General features: G+C 46.7%; 1 protein-coding gene across 2 annotated transcripts in view; it reads left to right on the top strand.

Moving 5' to 3' along the window:
• The first annotated feature begins 1,143 nt into the window (after positions 1–1,143).
• Positions 1,144–14,411, top strand: part of SLC22A23 (solute carrier family 22 member 23) — a 192,917-nt gene continuing 179,649 nt past the window's right edge. For both annotated transcript variants that reach the window (XM_090039359.1, XM_090039360.1), the window contains exon 1: positions 1,144–1,980. In XM_090039359.1, coding sequence (XP_089895485.1) covers positions 1,456–1,980 — 525 coding nt within the window. In that variant the 5' untranslated portion in view covers positions 1,144–1,455. The remainder of the gene's footprint in view (positions 1,981–14,411) is intronic.

A 14,411-nucleotide genomic window follows, 5' to 3' on the forward strand; every position in this document is an offset into this window, starting at 1 on the left:
GAACTCACTACAGCTTCATCTCATTTGAACTCCCCCTGTTTTTCATCCAGGGGGAGGGGAAATCCCCATCCCCAGACAAAAAACACCAAAAAAACACAACCAACTTCACATTCCCAATAAGCAAATTTTTTTTTTCTTTTGGCTTGAATAGCTTTCAACTGCAGCAGAGGTCAGGCTTGTTGCTGAATGCTGGTCAAGTGTTCAATAGTGTGTGTGTGTGCATGTGTTTTGGGGGGAGATTAATCTTAAAGGACAAGAGAAATGGGATTCCACACTTGTGTGTGCACACGCATACACCATGCACATATATGCATGCATACTGCATACATCACAGGTACACACACTGCATACATACTGTGCGCACACCGGACACACCACATACACATGCACTGTGTACACATTATGTACACATCGCACACCTCTCTCTCACATAGAGCATGCAGATATTGCACATGCACTGCATACATCACAGGCACACATGGCATACAGCTATTATGTGCCCACTGCATACATCACACCCTGTGCATATATCATGCACATGCTGCACACCTCACGCACACTGCGCAGGTATTGCGCATACATCATGCACACTGCACACGGGCTGCATCCATTACATGCCCGCAGACACACATTGCGCACTCACCACATACATGTATTGCAAACACGTGGCCTACTTCACAGGCGCATCCCCCCCACCCCTTCCCACCGCATTCAGGTGCCGCCGCATGCACACAGCGCGCTGCCTCCAGCCCGGCCGCGTGCAGGCCGCATGCCGATACGACACGCGCCCCCTGCCTGCACCACGCACGCACATCACGTCCATACCGCTGGCGCGCGCACACGCCGCACCCCTCCCCCCGTCAGGAGGCGACTGGACAGCCACCTGCCCCCCAGCTCTTTCCTGCCTGGCGCAGGGGGCCGGACCCGCCGATCTTCCCAGGTCCCTTCCGGCCTCGCAGTGTGTGACTACACGTAACACACACACGCGCGCGCGCCGGGTCGCTGAGGGGGGCGCTGGGCGGCTTGGGTTACACGGAGTCACGCAGCGGTCGCGCCGGGCTGCAGCTGAGCGCAGGCTCCTCCGCCAGCTGGGGGCGGGGGCGGGGGCGGGGCCGCGGCTGCTCCCTCCCTCCCTCCCTGCCTGCCAGCCAGCCTGCCTGCCTGCCTGCCAGCCGGGCGGCGGGGCCGTGCGTGGCGGGAGCAGGTGCCGCCGCTGCTGCTACCTGCACCTCGGCCGCGGCGCGGACACGGCGGCGAGTTCCGGCCTCCCGGCGCCCATCCAGATGCGCGGCGCTGGCGGACGGCGGGGGCGGCGCTAGCGTGCCGCGCTCGTGAGGCTGCAGGCGGGGGGCGCGGGCCGCCCACCCGCAGCCCGGGGCTGGCGCTGGGTCTCGGGGGCTGCCCGGCGTGAGCGCGCCCCCGGCCGCTCTATGTGAGGCCGGGCTCGGCTCCCGGATGGCGATAGAGCGGCGCCGCGAGGCGGGGGGCGGTCGGGCGCCGGCCGAGGAGAACGGGTCGCTGCCGGGCGGGGACGGGGACGGGGGTCCGGCCGTGGCGGAGATCCAGACGCTGCCGACGCTGCCGCCGGCCGCCGGCTCCTGCAGCGCCCTGCTGCTGGACTACGACGGCTCCGTGCTGCCCTTCCTGGGCGGGCTGAGCGGCGGCTATCAGAGGACCCTAGTGCTGCTCACATGGATCCCGGCCCTGCTTATCGGCTTCAGCCAGTTCTCGGACTCCTTCCTGCTGGACCAGCCCGCCTTCTGGTGCCGCGCCGCGGACGGGCAGGGCAACTGGACCCGCGCCCCGGGGCCGCCGGGCAACGGCAGCGGCAACAGCAGCGGCGGCCCCGGCACGCTGCTCCCTGCCCTGCTGCCCACCACCCCGCCGCCCACCACCCCGCTGCCCAACACCAGCGAGTGCCAGTGCCAGGAGTGGCACTACCGCATCCGCGCTGGCCTTGTCCAGAACGTCGTGAGCAAGGTAGGGCCCCCCTGCGCCCACCCCCGCACTCCCCGGGCCCAGGCACCCCTGCAGCCTGGCTCTCTGTGGCTGCTCGCACCTGAGAGAGGCAGGCAGCCCTGCCAGCGTGAAGCCAGGCGGGGATCAGAGTCGATCGGGTGCCAGGCTCACTCACAGATGCGTCTTGGGTGGGCAGGTGGCAGGGCCCCCCCCCAGCCCCCTGCATGGGTGGCATCTCTGGCACAGCCTAGTCTGTCGGGTGCCAGGTTCACTCATGAATGCATGTGGCTGAGATGATCTAGTTGGGGAAGGTCCTGTTTGGAGCAGATGGTTTCCTGAGGCCCCTGCCAATCCTCATTTTCTGTGATCCAGGGTGAGCAGGTTGCAGGCTCCCCTGGATGGGTGGCGTTTCTGGCTGAGTCTAGTCTGTCAGGTGCCAGGCTCTTCACAGATGCATCTGGCTGGGATGATCTAGTTGGGGAATGTCCTGCTTGGAGCAGGCAGTTAGAGTACATGGTCTTCTGAGGTCCTTTCCAGCCCTCGTTTTCTATGATCTATGGTGGGCTGTCGTGGAAGCATGACTGACTCTGCTCTGCCTGGCTTCAAGTCCCAGACTCCCTCACAGATCCATCTGGCTGGGGTGATCTAGTTGGGGATGGTGCTGCTTGAAGCAGGGGGTTGGAGTAGATGGTCTGATGAAGTCCCTGCCAGTCCTCATTTTCTATGATTGTGTGATCCAGGGTGGGCAGGCTGCAGGCCCCCCAGGATGGGTGGTATCTCTGGCCAAGTCTAGTCTCTCGGTGCTAGGCTCGTCTGGTCTATCGGATGCAGCTGGCTGGGATGATTTAGTTGAGGATGTTGCTGCTTGGAACAGGCGGTTGGAGTAGATGGTCTCCCGAGTTCCCTGCCAATCCTCATTTTCTATGATCTAGGGTGGGCAGCCCTGCCAGCATGAAGCCAGGCAGGGCAGAGACACAATCAGGTGCCAGACTCTCAGGTGCATTTGGCTGGGATGATTTAGTTGGGAATGGTCCTCCTTGGAGTAGGGGGTTGGAGCAGATGATCTTCTGAGGTCCCTGCCAACTGTCATTTTCTATGATCCAGGGTGAGCACGTTGCAGGCTCCCCTGGGTGGGTGGCATCTCTGCCTGAGTCTAATCTATCAAGTGCTAGGCTCCTCAGATGCGTCTGGCTGGGATGATCTAGTTGAGGATGGTTCTGCTTGGAGCAATCCCTTCCAGCCATCATTTCCTACAGTTCTGTAGTCTAGAGTGGGCAGGTTGCAGCCCCCCCTGGATGGGCCGCATCTCTGGCTGAGTCTGGTCTATCGGCTGCCAGTCTGTGTGGACTGTACGTGCCCAGCCCAGGATGGGCTCCAATTGTGTCTGAAGAGTTCTTGTCCACACACCTAGGGAAGGAAAAGTGGTGCCATGCGCCATCTGGCCGCTGCCAGGGTCCCTTGCTTCTGATTCCCCAGCTGTTACCTGAGGGCAAGAGTCCAGGTGGCTGGTGGTCTCCCTCTTGGCTGTGCTGGTGGGAGCACACCCATGTGTTGGCATGTTCTGCCTGGCTGTGTCACTGAACCTGAATGAAACCCTTCCCCTCGTGATGTAACCTGTGCCTCTCCTGACTGAATCAGGGAGACTGATGTGTGTGGCAGTGTTGAAGGCACGTGTTTGTGTCCAGGAGTGAACAGGTTGGCATCACGAGGCTGGAGCCCACATGTCAAACAGGGAAAGCAGTCAATAATCCATTATCCATCTGGCCTTGACTATATCCCAGACCTCTGCATCTTGATGCATTCCTAGTGTCTAAATTTACAATCGATCCTTTTCTCTCTTCCTCCTCCCTAATGCCTCCCCTGTATTGTTTCAGAAGTCTCTTGTAGGGTTGTGTTCCAGTTGCCTTCTTTTGTTACAGAACACAGTAGACGAGTTGTGTGGAATTTCACTCTTCCTCAGGGGTAGTTTGTATCAACCTCTTCTACAGAGTTTTCCCATTTAGTGCTCATTTTCTTCCTCTTTTCATTAGCTTCCTGGATTTCCAGCTCTGGAAGAAAACACTGTAAAGAAACAAACAAAAAAAACAAAGGCAAAAACTCCCTCTTGCTACAGTCCATGTTTGGGCTGTCACCAAATGAACAGCCAAAGGAAAATACTGGGTTTTTCAGCAGAGAGGTTCAGGGTATTTAAATAGGCCATCTGGGCCATGTGCAGGTTTTACAGAGAGTAGACTGGTTTCAGATTGCACAACAAGCTTTACCTCCACAAAGCTGGAGAGGGAGGTTAGTTGCTGAACGCATTTAAGGATCAGGCTGTTGAAACCTTAGTGATAGGTACCAGTAAGCCTGTTCCTTTGATAATGTTTATAGTCCATACAAGTCATACTGTGCAGAAGGAAAAATATACATTTTGCACTTCATACTGCACAAAGTACTGGTAATCCCTTGAATGGCAAACCTGACTCTAGTGAATAAAGAAGGCCACAGTGAACTCTTAACGTAACTTCTGTATTTTATAATTTAGTCTATGAGAAAAGAACACTTTTGCTTTACACCTGATAGCCCTTTTTAATGTCTGAATTATTTATGTTAGTGATAGTATGAACATCCCTTTCTACCATCTGTGTACAGTTGTTTTGGATATTAGTAAACAAATGTTGCTTATGGAAATGTAAAATGAAACAGTTACATCATGAGCAGCAGTTCCCTTAATCCCGGACTCCCAGAGCTCAGCAAAAATTAGTCCCCACATGAGAACTATGTTTGGATTAACTGCTGCATTGCTTTCCCCAACTAAATATACAGTAATCAAATGACCAGCATTGGTTGTCCTTTCTTCCAGGCAGCACTTACTTATGTCAATTATTGGGAATCATTTCAGTTATATTTTGTGTCTCTTAAAGTGTGTGTGGTGGTGGAAATGCAGCAGCAATACATGGAGCAGAAGCTCACATAAAATTCACAGCTTCAAGAAGTCAAAAATCTGCCTTGCCCTTTCTGCCAGCAGAGACGCATGTTGATTTTTAGTGGGTTGTGGTGTGGTGTAAAACTGCCATGAAATTCAGATTCTCTTTTGTTATGGCTGGAAACAGGATTCTCTTTTGTCTTGAACTGTCAGAGCAATTCTAAAATACATTTTAGTGTAAACCATACAACTTAGTGAAATGCTGAGAATCTTTTAGAACTTATTGTAAGGCTGGCAGTAAAAGGATTGGAAAGCTAGAGCAGTATTTTTAAAAATGCGTTCCTTGGAAGAACATGCAACAAAGGGAAGATAGATTTTAATGGGTAAATACACAGTTATGATCCCCATTGTGTTGTTTTATATTTAAAAAAAGGAAGAATTTGGAGAGACTCCGAGGGGGGAGGGATTCCTAATGATTATTTTTGGTGAGTGTTGCTTCTTAAACTGTATCGGATCTTTCTTTCAAAACATAATTACAATGGCAGTGTTTTCTTAGGGTTAGGGTGCCTTTTAAATTTTCTTTCATAATGAAGAAATGAGGGCAATCCAGGCTCAATCTTTCAGGTAAATAATCAATGGCCATTTTGTCCTTCACTTAATTGGAGCAGACAGCCGTAACTTCTAATTCCTGGATGGATGGTAGAGGAACCCTTGTACAAAGAGCTGGACAAACTTCTTCAGAAAACTGTATGCTCAGATCCACCCTCCCTGTTAAATATGATGCATTGCATAATGTTCTGATCTTCTTAAAGAGAGTTTTATTAAAAATATCTTAGAGTAATATACACTAGGCTGTGCAGAAGCAATGGGTAACATTGTGAAGTATCAAGGAGAGAGTCAAAAGAGCATTAATCAAAAATGTGCTTTTAATTCAGCCAGTAAATCTCCTCACTTTAATATGCGTTGCTCCTGAATAAGAGAGGAAGACAAGTGTGATCTGTTGTGCTCACCTAAAACTGTAAAATCATTCAGGTTATTTGTGGTGCAAAGTATATTTTCAGCTTCAAGCTACTTTTTGTTTTACAGCTGCTTTTTTTCCCTATTCAAACACACATGCAAAGTTATCCTCACTTGTTCTTTTTCTGTCCACCAATTTAAATGGGTCACTACCTAGTTCCCCATCCTTTTGCTTCATAGTGTCCTTCAACAGACTGCTACCTTCTGCTCTGTGCTATGCCTGCAATTGCTAGAGACAAGGTCTAGTCATGTTCAGCAAAGCTCTGCAATCCATGTATTCCTGATGCTTTGTGAGTCTGCTGTTGTATCCTATGGTGGGCTGGATCATTAATCTGCAGTAGAATGTGGGTTTTTCTGTTGGCTTCCTACAGAGCAGGGCTGTGCAAATCTCTGGGCCTGTCTCCAGTCTTATTCTGGGAGGACAAACCTGATCCAGGCATCAGAATAGTATTGCCTCCTTAATTTAGTTACAGGGGAGTTCTTTTCATTTTTTTTTTTTAGCATGCTTCCAATCATTAGGTGCTGACAGTGGTACTAAGTACACGCAAAGTATTTATTTCGGCAATATGAAATAATCAAATGGAGAAGCTAGCTGCACAGTTCAACCACAAGTAACTCAATTGGCCCTGTTAAATCACAGATCTGGGTTAATGTCCTGCCTTAGTACATAAATCATGGACCTCAGCCTGGTACTTAAATAAATCTTTTCCTGTAGATTCATATATTTTATGTTGTAGTTTTTTCAGTCATATGATGTTAGTTTGAAAACTGAAACTATTTTTTTTTAATCACGTAGTCTTGCTTCCATAGCAGATGTGTATTTTGATAAGAATCTGAGGTTTCTTTCTGTTCATGAGATAAGTGTTCTAGGTTGAATAAGCAATCAGGACTTGTACTAGAGGTGATATCTTTTATTAGACCAACTAAAGATATTATTTTGTAAATATCTAATTGCAGACTTTCAGGCACAAGTACCCTTCATCAGGCATTGGAGAAAAGATTGTAAAAGTTCTCCTGGGTAGAAATAAGGTCTTGAGACAGGAAGTTTTAGTAATAAATCCTTATCTTTACATGGTACTTTTGGTTTAGATCACAGACTACTTCACTGGGAATGCATGTAGTATTAACTCCATTTTACAGATAGGGGAAATGAGGCACAGAGCTGAAGCTGCTTACCTATGGTCACCCAGCAGACCAGTTGTAGAAGGAGGTAGAGCACATTATGGTTGTTAGTGTTGGTGAAGCCCCTCAGGCTGTCAGAATAAAATGAAATTGTTTGGGTAGAGATGTTGACAGTTTCCTGTCAATTTGATTAAATGAGTTGAAGCGTCTGTGTTTGTAAGCATGCTGTGGACAGTGACATTTGAAGACAGTAACAAATTAGATTCTAGAGGTTTAGATTATATATTGCCACCGAAAGTAGGGGGCAGATCTTGACAGGGAGCAGCAAGCATGCTGCTAACTGGTGGAGACTAGCATTTGTTCCCTCTTCTTTCAAGCCTGCATCTTTTAACTTTTTGGGTGCTCTGCGAAGCTCATCTTTTATTCTCAGAGTTTTGAGCTGGGGAGAAGTGGTGGGCTTGCAGGTTCTGGGCATTGCTAGGGAAAATTGGTCCTTAACATTATGTCTGTTTGCTGGGGTGAGCAGGGTTTGCAGCATGCTAAGATGACTAACAAATATGAAGTCTTTCAGATCAGATGCGACTAGTGCTTGGGCATAATGAAGAGAGGGCTCGGCCAGTATCTCCCTCCTGGGAGTGCAGCACTGGGAGTCTAGCACTTCTGTCTGCTAGAATGTGGAAAGAACTGAGAACCACATTAAATATAGAGATTTCTGCCTATTAGAGAAGCCAGGAGATGAACAAGTGCATGCACAGAATCTCTTCTGGAAATGCTGCTGAAATGTAAATGTGATTATTCACTGTCTTTCTTCACAGTTGCAACATCATTGGTCATCAGGATGCTGACAAAGAATGCTCAAAAGCAACAGTGACTTACTATAGTGGCTCAAATTAAAGCGTGGGATTTTGACCAAGTGCGACAAACTAGGTGGGCTTTTATTTTGGTGACTGACTCTGTGTATCCAGAAATTTCAGCATTATACAGAATTGTTGGTCAATAACTGTAGGAAGTGAACTATTTTCTGTTGGTGCTGAGGAAGTTGTGCATTATTTGGCTGAACTACAAGTACATGTCAATGAGTTTATGGACTATATTTGGGGGTTGTTTTTGTTTTTTATTGTTTTTCCTTTGGCTGTTAGGTGACTAAAATAAAATTTTTAACTACCAGTCTGTGAAATGTGAACTATACCTTGTCTGAGAGTGACATCAGAAATCTGGTAAATGACACCTTTTTTTAAACAAAAATATATTAGGCTTGTTTCAGTCTGGGAGAGACTATAATAATATTTTCAGTGATAGTTAAAATTTGTGGGCTTGCCAATTCCACAGGATAAAATAATGTGCGTTTTCTGCCTACCATAAATAGAACTTGTAGTATTTAGGATGCATTATTATTAGTACCAGTTTAATTTTCGTCTTCCATATGTCATACTTAATTGGAACATATTGAAACCTGCCTCCATCATACCTAGACTTATTACAGGTCTTTGCATATACTTATTTTTATGTGTAGCACTGTTGTTTTTATTTGTGGGTATCATGTAATGTCTACCATATTAGCCTTTTTTTCTTTAAAAAAAAAATTGCAGTTCAGTCATTTAGTTTGGATCTTGAACTGCTCTGTGTTGCAATTGAATACTTTTGCTTTTTTACACTATCTGATTACCAAGGATTCAGAATATTTAAATAGCATACTACACAGTTCCAGCAGCTTTGCTTCCTGTCAGTGTATGGACCATGTGTATGCTATGGTTGGTGACCTTTTTGTGGGTGCACAGCATTTTAGTGGTGCTGAGCCACCAAAGCTGTTCATGTCTTGGTACAGTTCGTCCTTGCCATGTCCAGATGCATTGATTGAATGCAAAGTGTTTGATGAGTTGGCATTGGTGTAGTTCTTGCAGCTCCTTTCAAAGCAGTGCAGAGTAGGACATGGGAACAGTGTGTTGCAGGAGGCTGATGGCATGTTGAGGGAATTGAGGGTGCTTGGGGCCACCTGCATATAGTACATCCCAGGTTTTTTTCTTTTTTTAACTTAACCTTTCAGCTCCTATGGTTTCTTTCCTTGACATCAGAATGATGGAGTCTTGTCCAGTAGCAGACTGGCAATTCTTTTGTGTTTGGGTCACATATGTGTGTGTGTGTATGTATGTATGTGTGTATATGTGTATATATATATATGGAAGAAGGGCAAAACAAATTCTGCAAAGAAGTAGATGCAGAAAGGTCAGATGGTAACAATGAAAGAATGCTGCAGCAAATGGTTGGCTGGGTTTTCCCTGCCCTTCAGTTCTCTCTCAAAGATGAGACACCAATTCTGGTGGCTAGGAGGGAGGTGATTATGCTGAAGAAGCTAGCAACACTGGATTGTTATTGCTCTGTGGGAAAACAGTTTTGGACTGGGAGTCTGCAAAACGAAGATACAAGTTCAAGGGGCTTATCAGTGCTCTGCTTAGAGGCTAGTATACATACATACCTTTTCCCCAGTACTGGTGTTGAGTAATATGCTTGGGTGGAGGTAGGACTACATGATATGGTGGGGTGTATGCATAAAGGGGGCTGGTTTTTCTGGTACCCTTTCTGATACCGAGTTCATGTAGCATCTTTGTTGGCTGCTTCATGACAGCCCTTATGTCCCCATGCACTTAATTGTTCAGCACTGTCCTCATCTATCTTTGCCTAAGTTTAAATCCTTTCCATTCCTGCTCCCAGAGTGCCCTCTTCTTGCACTTCTCAGCTGCATCTCTGCCTTTGAATAGCTCTGTGAAGATGCCCTCTTTGGAGCAGCTCTTTGGCTTTCTCATCACTGTTGTTGAGAATGTGTGCTTCTTAAGGCTACTGCAGCTGAGGGCACAGAATTAAAAAAAACAAAAACAAAAAAACTGGGAGTAAATTAGATTTACAGTGATAGCACAAAGGGTGAGAGAGCTGTGAAAACTCCCTTTTTTTTGCCGTAAAGTTGCAACTGGCAGCACTGCTGGGACCAGACAGCGGGGGGCCTGTTGTGGGATACCTTATCCTGGCAGCAAGTGGCCAAGTCTTGCAAAAAAAGGTGGAACAGGCCATGAGGTATGTCTGCATTGTTGCAGATGGTTGGATAACACCTAAGTCACTTTGTAGCCTGCCTGTTATCATTAGCAGTTCCTGCTTGAGGGCTCCCAGGATGGTGGAAGAAGACTGTCCTGTCATGGGGAAAGCAATGAAGCAGCCGTGACCAAGATCCTCAAGGGAAGGTTAAGAGAGTTCCCACTGAAGCTCTCTCTGGAGGCTCTCTTAGAGGGTCAAAGGGACATTTTTGTGCAGATGAGCAAGATTCTTTGCCGGGAATAGTGGGTTGGGCCAGGACAGATCTGCAGATCAGCAAGCAGAACCCCGGACAGTAGGGCCTTTGCTCCTGTTTTGAAGCTCTCCCTCCTCCCTTGCCACCCACCCTCTACACTTCACGTGAGTGACACAACTAGACATGCCTGCCAACTTGTACTTTAGGAGGGGGAGACACATACCTGTCTGTGGCAAGAGTAGGCTCTATGTAGTAAGGTCTCAAGTCTCTCAATTGCTCCTTGGGCATCTACTAAGTAGAGTAGCCCTTACAGCCCCGCACTTGTTTGGTTTGAAGCTTGCCAAAAGAGTGCAATTACCAAACTGGAGTGGGTGGGGATAGGGAAGGAAGAGATCTATGGTGGCAGGATAGGCATGCAGTGGGAGAAGTCAACCCACCCTTGCCTGCATCACTTACTGGAGCTGTGCACCATTCATAAGGCTGGCCCTTTTGGTGTCTCTACTATCATTTGGACAGCTGTAGACTACCTGGACAGGGGCAGGAGGGTTCTGTTTCTTTCCTTGTCTGAAGTATTCCCTTGTCCTCCTTGTCATGGTTGTCAGAGTGTCCCTTCAGGTCTCCCACTAGATATCAACTGCAAGTCAGGCTAGAAGTCAGGGTCCTGCCAAGAAGGATGTGGAGGTCCTTGTAGAACACCAGCTCTGTGTTCTACACAGCTCTGGATTTTCTTCTTCATTTTTATTTTTTTTGCTCTGCAGGACTTTGCCCTGCCACATCTGACAAAGATCCTTTGTCCAAAACAGCTTCTCACTCAACTACTACCTCTTGGTGGAGGGCAGCAGGTTTCCTCCTCAGAGCTTTCTTTGTGCCTGTGCTGGAGATGTACAGCTCCTTCTCCTCACAGGCTGAGGATGTCCACAGGCAGGAACAAAGGGTTTTAGCGTGCTCTTCTCTGTGGGAGGTCACAACTGTCTTTTGCACATATTCCCTGGCAAGAAAAGTAGCTTTTTCAAAATAAAGAAAGCTTTTAAAGTTTGGAGAGAGGGCCGGCTTCTGGTCAACTTGAAATCGGCAAGTTAGAGTTCAGAATTGTGGCTGGTGCAGCTAGTGCAATGTGGGGTTGTTGCTGTGGAGGATTTGTGCAGCTGACATACATTCAAAGGCACATCTGCACCAGCTTTATGGTGGTGACTGTGAAGCGGCTGAGGGTCTAGGCTGCACAAGAAGGTGATATTACTTGTCTGACTCAAACCTAAAGTTTTGTCAGCTTATGGGCACTTTGTGAGTGTGTGAGAGCAAACTTGTGTTAACAGTAAGGCACTTCTGTTGACACAGCTTCCTAGTGTAGATCTTTCTTACACGGCACACACAAGGTTTTACAGGGTGATCACTGGAGAGCTAGAGGGCATGTGCTGCCCTTATCCTTGTGACAGTAACAAATTTGGAGGCAGCTCTCACATGCTTAATAGAGTAGTGGTGAAGTGAGATTTGTGGGTGGCCAAACTGAGTGCAACTTTATTTTTCAGTTGATAACATTGGAACTAGTTCCTGTTTTTTCTGATTTTTGTCAGTTGCCTCAGCTTAGATATTGGTTGTACATCCAAACCAAACTACATTTATGAATTCAAATGTTCTAAAAAGTTCTTTAGTGGTATTGAATTAGAGCGTGCCAATACGGATGTAATGCTTTTGTGTACATAGTTTTCTGCTGCTGCTTTTTTTTTTTTTTTTGCCTTTTTTCTTTCTGCCTCCTTTTCTGAATTCTCTCATTCCTTCCATGAGCTGTTCTAACCTCAGTTGTTCTTGATCATGTCCTGTTATTCTTTACTTTTCCTTCTTTCTTCAGTGTGGCTTGCACAATGCTAAGTTCATAATTAATAACCTTGCCGGATTCTTGACCTCTGAAATCTTGCTGTAATGGAAAGAGGTCTGGTCACAGTATGCGACTCAGAAAAGGGCAGAGATAGTGCCATGTCAAAACTGCACTACTCAAAGTCACAGCATCAGATTTCCATGCTGGAGTACCTGTTTGGCCTTAGCCTCCAGTTTTCTAAACATGATCATGCTTAACTACCAATGGGCAAGTAGTCCCACTGACTTCACCAAATAACAGCTGACATCAAAGCTACTCTGAATGACCTTGGCACCCTTCCTTTTAAGGTGTGTTAGACTTCGACAGTCTAAATTTGAAAGAGATCTTTCATAATATAAAAGGAAAAGTTTTTGAATATTCAGGTCTGTGCACACCCTGGTACTTGATTTGTAACAGAATCAGGAGTGAAATGTGTGTATTGGAAAGCAGACTCACGTATTCTACCTTCTCTGTTAATGTCGGCTGGGGAACGGGGGGGGAAGAAAATAAGAGCAAAATTAAAATTGGGGTCAAGCCCTGCTGTGCCACATGCATAATTATCAGGAGTAACAGTCACTTCCACTGAGAGCATGGGTGTCTGGTGCCTCTTGAGTCAGCAACTGGGGGAGGTCCCCCAGCGGCCAATCCTGCTGACTGTGGGGGGGGGGGTCCCCTGTGGCTGAGCTCATTCACCATAAAAGCAGCTGCACCGCTTCTAGAACCCCTGCTTTTCCTGGTGGCCCAGCTCCCTGGCTGGCACTCGCGGGGGGGCACTGGTGCTCCCACCTGCCCCCCCCCGCCCACTGGCTAAACAAGGGGTACACCAGCACTCTCGGGGTGCGCTGCCCTTGACTGAGAGGGCTACCACAAAGTTGCTGCTCCCCTTCAGGACTGGCTTAACCCTTTAGTGGTCCCTAGGCAAACAAACTCATGGTCCCCTACTTAATACTGTATATTTATATTACTTTTTTCACTCTAATTATAATATGTCAAATAAGCACAGTCGGGCCCCTTCTTCACTTCAGGCCCTAGGCATGTTAATCCTGCCCTGCTCCCCTGATGTTCACTGTCAAGTCTGTTTTAATGATCTTGAATGGTCTGTAAGCCTCCTGTTCTCCCAAAGTATAGCTACAAACTGTACTGATCTGTTAATAGTTTTTATAAAGTCTAATATCACACTTTGCATTATGATGCCTGAACACCTTCCAGTAGTGTATACAGCATTGTAATTTGATGCACATATCTGTCGCACAACTTTCATTCTCTCTCCCATCCTCTCCCAGGGGGACAGTTGCATATTCACTACACTGTGTTGATTTTGGTAGGATATTTTGTTTCCTTTTAAATTATAGCTAAGGGAGTGCCAAAGGGGCCAATTTATCTAACTGACCTAGAAGAACAAAAACCAAGTAAACAAATACATTTAAGATGGTAAATGTTGCTAATGTCTGAAACGTTTGTTTATACCTACTAGCAACAGAGCCAATAGAATAAGGAATATTATTTTAAATTCCCAGGAGCAACATATATAGGAATATATTAAATTAGCATTGCAACATAAAATATGCTTATTTGGGTATCTCTGTCTACTCTGAAAACAGTTGATGAAAACAGAATAATACTCTGCTTGTCCCCAAAGGGGCTAAAACTCCAGTTATTTCTTCAGGGTCTCAGTTTTGAATAAACACCTCCTCTCTGTGGCTGTACAGCAATCAAAAATTGTCACCATCACTGCTTGTCCCCTCCAGACTACAATTCCTATGTGTTTGCAAGATGTGAAGTGCCAATGCTACCAGAGATTAAAAATGAAACATTTAAAGTTAATTTAAAAAGTCTGAGAGAGGTTTTTTGGTCAGTGCTTTATATATATATAAAAAATCTTCATAACCACTTATTTTGGGATCATTTAGGATAAGTTTGTGACAACTGTGTAGAATTTACCTCTGTTGGCAGAGTATATTATCTTGCTCTGATGCTGCCAGGATTAGACTACTAGAAATATCCAAATTACCTAGTTTAAAGCCCATACCAAATAGCTCTAAACTGCACTATAGTTGCTTCTGTGTTTGTAGTATTGATACGTCTTTAGACTTAATGGCTGCCTGTAGACATGCTTGTTCATGATCTAATTAGAATGCATCAGAGCAGACTTGATTAATCAATTGGAACGTTCCAGCATTGTCTCGCCATCGCATATATTAAGCCCCCCCCACATTTCAGAGTGGTCACAAGGGCATCTAAACCTCATTGCTGGGGTGTTGAATACATATGACTGTGAG

Source organism: Crocodylus siamensis, chromosome 3, assembly GCF_052110815.1.
Source record: "Crocodylus siamensis isolate JL-2025a chromosome 3, ASM5211081v1, whole genome shotgun sequence".
In the NCBI taxonomy this organism is placed as follows: Eukaryota; Metazoa; Chordata; order Crocodylia; family Crocodylidae; genus Crocodylus; species Crocodylus siamensis.